The sequence below is a fragment of the Drosophila mauritiana genome, chromosome 3L, assembly GCF_004382145.1.
Source record: "Drosophila mauritiana strain mau12 chromosome 3L, ASM438214v1, whole genome shotgun sequence".
Taxonomy (NCBI): Eukaryota; Metazoa; Arthropoda; class Insecta; order Diptera; family Drosophilidae; genus Drosophila; species Drosophila mauritiana.
In genome coordinates, this window is record NC_046669.1 from 3098877 (window position 1) to 3108017 (window position 9141).

At 44.4% G+C, this 9141-nt stretch overlaps 5 protein-coding genes across 5 annotated transcripts; 2 read left to right on the forward strand and 3 right to left on the reverse strand.

Moving 5' to 3' along the window:
• Window positions 1-6: 6 nt before the first annotated feature.
• Window positions 7-770, forward strand: LOC117141121. The gene is made up of 2 exons (XM_033304444.1): window positions 7-184; window positions 266-770. The coding sequence occupies exons 1-2, from the start codon at window positions 164-166 to the stop codon at window positions 680-682; spliced, it is 438 nt and encodes a 145-aa protein (XP_033160335.1). The 5' UTR covers window positions 7-163; the 3' UTR covers window positions 683-770.
• Window positions 771-775: 5 nt separating this feature from the next.
• Window positions 776-2523, reverse strand: LOC117141119. The gene has a single exon (XM_033304440.1). It carries the CDS (start codon window positions 2475-2477, stop codon window positions 912-914), a length of 1566 nt encoding a protein of 521 aa, XP_033160331.1. The 5' UTR covers window positions 2478-2523; the 3' UTR covers window positions 776-911.
• A 730-nt stretch (window positions 2524-3253) lies between these two features.
• Window positions 3254-6887, forward strand: LOC117139476 (heat shock protein 83). The gene is made up of 2 exons (XM_033301796.1): window positions 3254-3411; window positions 4328-6887. The coding sequence occupies exon 2, from the start codon at window positions 4328-4330 to the stop codon at window positions 6479-6481; it is 2154 nt and encodes a 717-aa protein (XP_033157687.1). The 5' UTR covers window positions 3254-3411; the 3' UTR covers window positions 6482-6887.
• LOC117139478 (UPF0235 protein C15orf40 homolog) lies at window positions 6873-7450 on the reverse strand. Its single transcript, XM_033301797.1, has one exon. The coding sequence runs from the start codon at window positions 7347-7349 to the stop codon at window positions 6927-6929; it is 423 nt and encodes a 140-aa protein (XP_033157688.1). The 5' UTR covers window positions 7350-7450; the 3' UTR covers window positions 6873-6926.
• Window positions 7451-7953: 503 nt separating this feature from the next.
• On the reverse strand, window positions 7954-8938 carry LOC117141278 (stress-associated endoplasmic reticulum protein 2). The gene is made up of 3 exons (XM_033304647.1): window positions 8852-8938; window positions 8609-8725; window positions 7954-8275 (listed from the first exon to the last, which is right to left on the reverse strand). The coding sequence occupies exons 2-3, from the start codon at window positions 8690-8692 to the stop codon at window positions 8165-8167; spliced, it is 195 nt and encodes a 64-aa protein (XP_033160538.1). The 5' UTR covers window positions 8693-8725; window positions 8852-8938; the 3' UTR covers window positions 7954-8164.
• Between the last annotated feature and the right edge of the window lie 203 nt (window positions 8939-9141).

A 9141-nucleotide genomic window follows, 5' to 3' on the forward strand; every position in this document is an offset into this window, starting at 1 on the left:
GTTTGCTTGACGCCCATAAAAAGATAACCAGCTATTCTTATTTCCCAAGGCTCCCAAATTTTACGATGCCATAGAACATAATTCGGCACGGCTGCCAAAATGTACAAATAAGACTGGTACTTAGGCACTTGATCATTCGCAGTAGATCCACGCAGTGGTTAAGATGTACAAATTGCTCGGTTTGGTAAGTTAAAGAAACCCTTAAAATAGTTCTAAAATCAAGTTGCCACAAAGTCGTATCTCAACATTCCTTATATCATTTCAGATTGCCTTGGTAGCCTTGCCAATCGCTTGGATCCAGGCAGACTGTAATGTATGCCAGTCAAATGGAGCCTCCTGCATCAACCAGACCGCTTACAATTTGTGCTTCGGCGCCACTCAGCCGAATACTAACCAGACCTTCGTCTGCACGGATGGCCTGGTGTGCACGGACCAGCCAGTGATCTGTTTTCAGAGGAGCGAGAATCCCGCCAGCTGCGGCGACACGGATAGCTGTGGCCAGTGTGCTCCCAACTACACATTCGCCTGCACCTCGCGCTCCACTTTCGCCTTCTGCTTTGGCGCCATAACGCCCACAAATGTGACGGGCAGCTGCCCGGATGGTTACTTCTGTGACGCCTCCACCCAGGAGATTTGCGTCACCAAGGCCACTGATGACTCCATCATCTGCCACTTAAATTAGCTTCGCTAACTATTGTGTGTAAAAAGGATATAAACAAATGCTTTTGCCTAATAATATTGCTTTTGTAATTAATAAAAATTAGATTTGCGTAAATGGATTTTAAAGCGTTTTTAATATACACCTATTTTATTAGATGAATCGGAACTGATGTTATGATTAAAAGTAATATATAAAATAATTTATCACTAAAATACCCCTCAAATTGCCAAGTCAATAATGGCAAAATAATCTATAAGTCTAGAAACTCTTCCGAATTTTCCGTATTCTTTTTCTCCAGCCAGGAGCGTGCAATCCGCATCGATGGCAGGCGGAAGCGCCACTCGTCGCAACAGTACTTGTACACCTCCTCGCCCAGTTGGAGTAGTTCTGTGGCAAACTCTCGCTCGTCATCCTTCCAAGTGCGATCCTCAGAGCCGCCAAACATTTCCATGCGCAGCAAGGCGGCCATCGTGGGCCCCACGTATTTCTTTATTGCCATGTACAGCTGGGGTTTGCTGAGGGAAGCAGCAGCGGGTTTGATTGGAGCTGATGTCTTCGGGGACTCCGCTTGCAGTCGTTTTAGTTTGCCATTTTCCTCCGACAGCTTTTCAAACTCGGCCTGCAGTTTGTCGTACTGCTGAAGAAGCTTATCGAGCTGGGCATCTTCCGAGGAAGATGGTTTTTCATCTGGTTCAGACTCGTCCTCACTGTCAGTAGTAAGTGGTATGCTCTCTTCAAGGTTTAGAAAAGATTCAGATAAGGTTTCGGAAATGGAATCACTTTGACTATTTTTATTGCTAGAACTAAGATTAATTTGGATGGATTGGGTAGGTTTCTCCAATTTCCGAGACTTCTGCTCATCCCAGAATTTCTCTTGCAATTGTCTACATCGGTTCAATATCGTACCGTTCTCAGGTGGAGATTGGGAGTCAGTCTTTTGTGCTTCTTGGGTTAGCTTCCTTTTCTTAGTCTTCTCTTTGGTGGATTGCTCTTCGTTCAGTCTATCAGCATCTGCCTCCTGCATCCCACGTTTTCTAACCACAGTCCCTTTTAATTCCTTTGTTGTTTGTTCATCAGTTTGTTCTTTTGGGAGCTGCTCTTCAAGCTGAGGCAACTCATTCTCGCTTCCTGGTTGACTCTTTACAGGTCTTTTAATCAATTTGATGCCCAATGAAGGCTGTAGTTGACTTATTATATCTAGAATGTTTTGAGGCATAGCCGAAGCGCTGGTTGATGTAGAACTCTTGTTCGCCGCCGTTGCTTTCTCCTTCGGTACAACCGCCTGTTCCTGCTCCGTACCCAGCACATGGAGATTTCCGGAAACTTCGTCGGCTTCGTCTTTTCCTTTTCGCTGCTCCTCCTCTTTTGTCAACTCAATTGTATTTCGTTTCTTAACAACCTCCACATTCTGTGTCTCACCATCCACGAATCCCAGAGGACACTCGAAATCCTTAGGTGGTATTAGGTGTTGCTGCTTTGGAGGCGTCAACTTCACGAGAAGAGCTTCACCGTTCTGGTCGAGATCTGCATAGTCTAGTGCCAGATCCCTGTTGATCCTGAACAAAGTAGGCGTCTGCATGGGGATGAGTCTGTCCATTTTGTAGTTCATGAAGCATTCCGCACGAAAGTGACGGGCACAAACTGTTTTGGCTGCCAGTTTGGACGGCGGTGCATTTGAAACGTCAGGGTTTGAACAATTCCTCACCCAATCTTTCAACCTTTTCGGATCCTTAACGGGGAACTTGAAGAAGTGCATACTGGGGTTGCGGCTAGAACCCACTGGACAATCACGAAAACAACACTTAGTGCCGCCCATTTGTTTAAATATAAGCAAACAACTTTTATGTTATTAGTGGTGGAAGTTTTAGCGTCAGCTGGAGATATCGATAGAAAGATGAATCGATAACAGAATTGACTTTTCTTAATTAATAAGAGATTTTATACTTAAGTGGTAACAAGTTGGCTCGTTGCAGGTTTTGCTCAGAAGCAATTATTTTCTCCGAATGTGATAGGTCTGCTTTTAAGCTAATTTACCAACAAAAACTTTCCAATTTGTTTCTTCCTAAACCCACTCAAGTGATTTCAAATTTTACCGTCCCCTTAAAATGGAACTAGTTTATTCCAGAGGAACCAGCACCGCCAAGTCTCTGAGACTCTGGAAGTATCGATTGTCCGGTGGAGAAAAGTATTTATAAATATAAATAAAAAATTAACAGATCATAAATTAACAGATAAGATGTTTATTATTTACTTCTTAAAACCAGAAATATAATGGGAAAAATTTAATTTTCCATTTACCCAATTACAGTTTAAGCCTTAGTTAGGGCCTTTTGATAGCCAATTGTAATGTGTTAAGAAATCCCAGTGGGCTTTGCTCAATCGTTCGGACCACTTAGACGAATTTCCACCCAACTAGTTCAGTACAATTTTTGAATTCGCCCGCACAGGTTGCGCACTTTTCGACCGTATCACAACACTGATCTACCCTAGTATTCACAGGAAGTTGCATCCCTGGCAACCAGAAGCCTCTAGAAGTTTCTAGAGCCTTCGAGTTCGGGTCGGTTTTTTCTATAAAAGCAGACGCGCGGCGTTTGCCGGTTTGAGTCTTGAAAAAATTTCGTGCGGTGTGCGTCGTAACAGCAAACAGCGTCTGAAAAGTTTTGTGAATTTCCAATTCTACACAAAGCAAAGAGAAAATATCTGTATTTTTACCTTTATTCTGTGAATAGAACGAAAAACATACATACAAGGTGAGTAATGCAAAAAAAAAAAGAGTGAATAATTAATTTATCAGTGGCAATGGCCAAAATTTGCATTTTGCCTGGTCCTGTGCATCTCGAATGTTCTTGACCCAAATGCGAGATATCGATTTTAAATTTCTTGAATCCAAGTTTTTTTGTTTAATAAATGCCAGGGTCTTTTAGCGCTAAATCGACTTATGCCGCTCTTTTTAGGGGTGACAACGTGCAATTTAACAGAAAATGCCGGTTTTTTTTTCACTCGAGAACGTTCTAGAGGTTTCTATGCTTTAGCATGAATTAAACAGCGTGCCAAATAGGCCTTTTAATTATAAATTTCTCTCCTTCATTTACAATTACACGTGCTTTCTTTGCATTCCCATTTTAAATTTCACATGCCGCACACACACATGCAAACCCATGACTAATACTTGCAAGTAAAACTGTGGCGTCAGTCAGCAAATTTTGGTAACTCGGTTTTTTAATTTTCTTTTGCTCCATTTTAATGTGTTGGTTGCTAGGCAGATTAGTTTTCCCTTGGCTTGATGCTTCCACAAACTTCCTTGGCGATGCACGAATTTTCGATGCAATGCTCACTCACACAGACACGAGTTTGCACAGCAGGGGTACAAAAAGTAGCAACTGACCCAATTTGCATAATTATATTTAAATATTTAAATTTAAAATATTATTTTGCAACGTAAGATGATTTACTGTCGCCTAATTGAAATTAAAATTATATTTTACGGGTTGCTATAATTTTGACCACCACTGTGTTTGTATATGCGCATGTTAAATGAGGCATGTGCAAAAGAGAAAGAAAGAAAAGAAGAAAACCGGGAGCAGCTGGTGAAAATGCAGCTGCTTTTCCTTAGTGTTGAACTCACAGACTATAACTAATCCTAATACTCTTGTAAATCCATTGCAGATGCCAGAAGAAGCAGAGACCTTTGCATTCCAGGCTGAGATTGCTCAGCTGATGTCCCTGATCATCAACACATTCTACTCGAACAAGGAGATTTTCCTGCGAGAGTTGATCTCGAACGCTTCCGATGCCCTGGACAAGATCCGCTATGAGTCCCTTACTGACCCCAGCAAGCTGGACTCTGGCAAGGAGCTGTACATCAAGCTGATCCCTAACAAGACGGCTGGTACTCTGACCATCATTGATACCGGTATCGGTATGACCAAGTCCGACCTGGTCAACAACTTGGGAACCATCGCCAAGTCCGGAACCAAGGCCTTCATGGAGGCTCTGCAGGCTGGCGCCGACATTTCCATGATCGGTCAGTTCGGTGTGGGTTTCTACTCCGCCTACCTGGTCGCCGACAAGGTGACTGTCACCTCCAAGAACAACGATGACGAGCAGTACGTGTGGGAGTCCTCTGCCGGAGGTTCCTTCACCGTCCGTGCCGACAACTCTGAGCCCCTGGGCCGTGGCACCAAGATCGTGCTGTATATCAAGGAGGACCAGACCGACTATCTGGAGGAGAGCAAGATCAAGGAGATTGTTAACAAGCACTCCCAGTTCATTGGCTACCCCATCAAGCTGCTCGTAGAGAAGGAGCGCGAGAAGGAGGTCAGCGACGACGAGGCTGATGATGAGAAGAAGGAAGGTGATGAGAAGAAGGAGATGGAGACCGATGAGCCCAAGATCGAGGATGTTGGCGAGGATGAGGATGCCGACAAGAAGGACAAGGATGCCAAAAAGAAGAAGACCATCAAGGAGAAGTACACCGAGGATGAGGAGCTGAACAAGACCAAGCCCATCTGGACCCGCAATCCCGATGATATCTCCCAGGAGGAGTACGGCGAGTTCTACAAGTCCCTGACCAACGACTGGGAGGATCATCTGGCCGTCAAGCACTTCTCCGTGGAGGGTCAGCTGGAGTTCCGTGCTCTGCTCTTCATTCCCCGTCGCACGCCCTTCGATCTCTTCGAGAACCAGAAAAAGCGCAACAACATCAAGCTGTACGTGCGTCGTGTCTTCATCATGGACAACTGCGAGGACCTCATCCCAGAGTACTTAAACTTCATGAAGGGTGTGGTCGACTCCGAGGATCTGCCCCTCAACATCTCGCGTGAGATGCTGCAACAGAACAAGGTCCTAAAGGTGATCCGCAAGAACCTGGTCAAGAAGACCATGGAGCTGATTGAGGAGCTCACCGAGGACAAGGAGAACTACAAGAAGTTCTATGACCAGTTCAGCAAGAACCTGAAGCTGGGTGTGCACGAGGACAGCAACAACCGTGCCAAGTTGGCCGACTTCCTTCGGTACCACACTTCTGCCTCCGGAGACGATTTCTGCTCCCTGGCCGACTACGTGTCGCGCATGAAGGATAACCAGAAGCACGTGTACTTCATCACTGGCGAGTCCAAGGACCAGGTCAGCAACTCTGCCTTCGTGGAGCGCGTCAAGGCCCGTGGCTTCGAGGTGGTCTACATGACCGAGCCCATCGATGAGTACGTCATCCAGCACTTGAAGGAGTACAAGGGCAAGCAGCTGGTCTCTGTCACCAAGGAGGGTCTGGAGCTGCCTGAGGATGAGAACGAGAAGAAGAAGCGCGAGGAGGACAAGGCCAAGTTCGAGAGCCTGTGCAAGCTGATGAAGTCCATCCTGGACAACAAGGTCGAGAAGGTGGTTGTGTCCAACCGCCTGGTGGATTCCCCCTGCTGCATTGTCACATCGCAGTTCGGCTGGTCCGCTAACATGGAGCGCATCATGAAGGCCCAGGCTCTGCGTGATACCGCTACAATGGGCTACATGGCCGGCAAGAAGCAGCTGGAGATCAACCCCGATCACCCAATTGTGGAGACTCTGCGCCAGAAGGCCGATGCCGACAAGAACGATAAGGCCGTCAAGGATCTGGTCATCCTGCTGTTCGAGACCTCTCTGCTGTCCTCTGGATTCTCGCTGGACAGCCCCCAGGTGCACGCCAGCCGCATCTACCGCATGATCAAGCTGGGCTTGGGAATCGACGAGGACGAGCCTATGACCACCGAAGATGCCCAAAGCGCCGGAGATGCCCCCTCGCTGGTTGAGGACACCGAGGACGCTTCCCACATGGAGGAGGTCGATTAAGCGACCAGTCGAAACAAACAACCAAAATTCATTCTATCACTCGCATTCACATACACAATTTACTTGCGTTTCGAACTTTTATACTGAGTTTACTACGGCCGAGTTAAATTTTGTATTCATTAACATTTTGCCGCGTTATAAGCGACAGACATACGCTTAACTCATAAAAAAGCAGGAATAACTCGTTAAATGGTTAGGTTCCCACAGAACATTCAAGAGCAGTTGTCGTTTTAAGAACTTATAATTTAGAATCCAAGTAATTTATGTAAAAAACTAAAGACTACATACGCGCCCTAGTTGGTAGAGCTATATAAAGAATCGAGTAAATATATAATTAAGGTTTGATGACCCGATCGATGATAAACATAAAACCAAATAAACAACAAGCAAATGTGTTTTAAAAATCCAACTTTTGAATGAGTATTTATTGGGGAAAAGGAACAATCTATGAATCGGATTCTATGCGCAGCATCTGCTCAATGGCCTCCACCGTGGACACTCCCTTGGTTATCATTATTATCTTGTTGCGCGATCGAGATCCCTTGTCCAGCGAAACGTCGCTCTTTCGGAGACCTAGAACTTTCGACAGAAACTTAACCAGTTCGGCGTTAGCTTCTCCCTCGCTGGGCGGAGCGGCGATTTGGACGCCTACTCCTTCAAGGCCAATTCCTGTGATTCCGTTCTGCTTAGCCCCCGGCTTGGCAAGGATTTGTATGCATATATTGCCGCTCTTATCGACTGAAATCGGACTGGCTTCCTTAGCCGGCGTCGATTTTGCGTCGTTCTTAGCACTTTCAACGGCGGCCTTTGATTTCCCCTTGCTCTTCGACATTATTTGGGCGTTGACCGATGTAAACAAGCGGCGCATTAGCTTCTTGGGAATTATTTTAAATAATTTGTGTGTTTAAATGCATTTTAATAGTAACCAGTTTAATTTGGCTAAGTCTACTGGCGTCTATCAGCTGATTCTCGAAGAAAACCAGGGATGCGTAAATATAGGGATGAGCATGTCTCGTGAGTTCTCACTCACGAAACGAAGATAAAACTAATATTTTAAAGGTTAAAATATTTACATTCTATGTAACTTACAGACTGAACATGAAGAGTACGATTTAAAAATGTACGTACATGTATTCCTATTTCCCATTGATTATTATTTAACGGTTATCTAAATGGAGTCCAAAGTCTCCCCAACATGTCAAGGAAGGTATTAAAACAAAATTTGATTAGGTAAAAAATTATCATATATTCATCATTGTTATGTACTCATAGTTTCTTCTCTACTCGTCTTTGCATTAGAAAACAACGCTTTAACACTTTGCACTATTTCAAACTGCGCCGAGAAGCATCTTAAAAATGCATTTATCGCCTATAAATGATCGGGGATCATTATTCAGTTGCTTAGGAGAGAATTGCAGGAATGCACATTGCAGAGCTTACAGTTAAATTAATTAATGCAAAATGCTATGGACTTAAATTTTGTATGTGTTTTATAGGAGTTGATATTGCAGACACGAAAATAAAGCCAAGTTGTTTGGGGTCATCCTCTGGTTGCACATGTTGCCGGGGTCTATTTAGCTAGGGAAGGTGTTAGTAGTAGCAAGTGAAGGTTCCGGAAAGGTCTATTATCTTCCTCCAGATGCGCCTGCTCTCTGTGTATCTTATGCGAGGGGAAGCCTTTCCTTACGCGGCGCGTATCGACTGAACGATCTGGAAAATGGCAGAGCCGCAGACCACAAAGATGAACAGAGCAAGGAGCCAGGGACCCACCGGATATTGACCCTCTTTCGTTTTCTGCGAAGAAGAGAAGTTCAGATTAGTCTTGTCAGTTCTTGTATGGTGAGTTATATTGTATATTGTATTCTATATTGCATTTAGAGATTAGTAGAAATCTTCGATGGGATGGCAACATCTAATCAGAATTTCCAGAAGCGACGATAACACGCTCATACACACGCCAGCCTCCGCACACACACAAACATGCATACATATTACCAATAATAAAATCAATGACGGCGTGGCACTTTTCGCCATCGATTATCGAGCAATTCTAATCGCAATTTTGCTGCTATCTCCAATTTCCCCCAATCAGAGTGGTTTCAACTACTAGTTTTAAGCTAAACTTACCGAGGATTTGGGTACATTGCCACGCATTGTCACATATTTGCTGGCCTTCTCGTTGGCGACGCGCATTCTCTGTGGTGGAGCCATTTTCTTGTGTTGTTGATGTAAAGCACAATCGCACTGAAATTCGCAAATGAATTGTTTGTTAATTGCCAATTGATGGGGCTGCAGCTTGCGTGCAAGTGATAACTCCGAAATGAAACGAAACAAGCTGTAGCTTTGGACTTGTCCGAGAAAACAACGTACCTTTCAGCTCAAAAATAACAAAACGAATGAGAAAGCGACGACACGACACGTATACTGCCAGGGCTGCACTACGATGGGCTACAAGCGATGCCTGCCAGGGGTGCATTAACATCAATGGAGTTCGTTAAACATTTTACTACGTATATAAGCACCTATTTTATATAAGTTAGTAATTGCGCGTTAATTTTATGAACAAAACCTTTGAATATAAGTATCTCATACATTACATTTAGGTGTTTTCACTTTTAGCTAGTTATCTAGCTATTTGTAACCGTTATTGTGGGAGCATC

Excerpts from the sequence above, each read along its gene's own strand:
- LOC117139476 (XM_033301796.1), top strand. The coding sequence starts at position 4,328 with ATGCCAGAAGAAGCAGAGACCTTTGCATTCCAGGCTGAGATTGCTCAG.
- LOC117141121 (XM_033304444.1), top strand. The coding sequence starts at position 164 with ATGTACAAATTGCTCGGTTTG. Across the intron at positions 185-265 it reads TGTACAAATTGCTCGGTTTG|ATTGCCTTGGTAGCCTTGCC; the intron begins GTAAGTTAAAGA and ends ATATCATTTCAG.
- LOC117141278 (XM_033304647.1), bottom strand. The coding sequence starts at position 8,692 with ATGGCTCCACCACAGAGAATGCGCGTCGCCAACGAGAAGGCCAGCAAA. Across the intron at positions 8,276-8,608 it reads GCAATGTACCCAAATCCTCG|AAAACGAAAGAGGGTCAATA; the intron begins GTAAGTTTAGCT and ends TCTTCTTCGCAG.
- LOC117139478 (XM_033301797.1), bottom strand. The coding sequence starts at position 7,349 with ATGCGCCGCTTGTTTACATCGGTCAACGCCCAAATAATGTCGAAGAGC.
- LOC117141119 (XM_033304440.1), bottom strand. The coding sequence starts at position 2,477 with ATGGGCGGCACTAAGTGTTGTTTTCGTGATTGTCCAGTGGGTTCTAGC.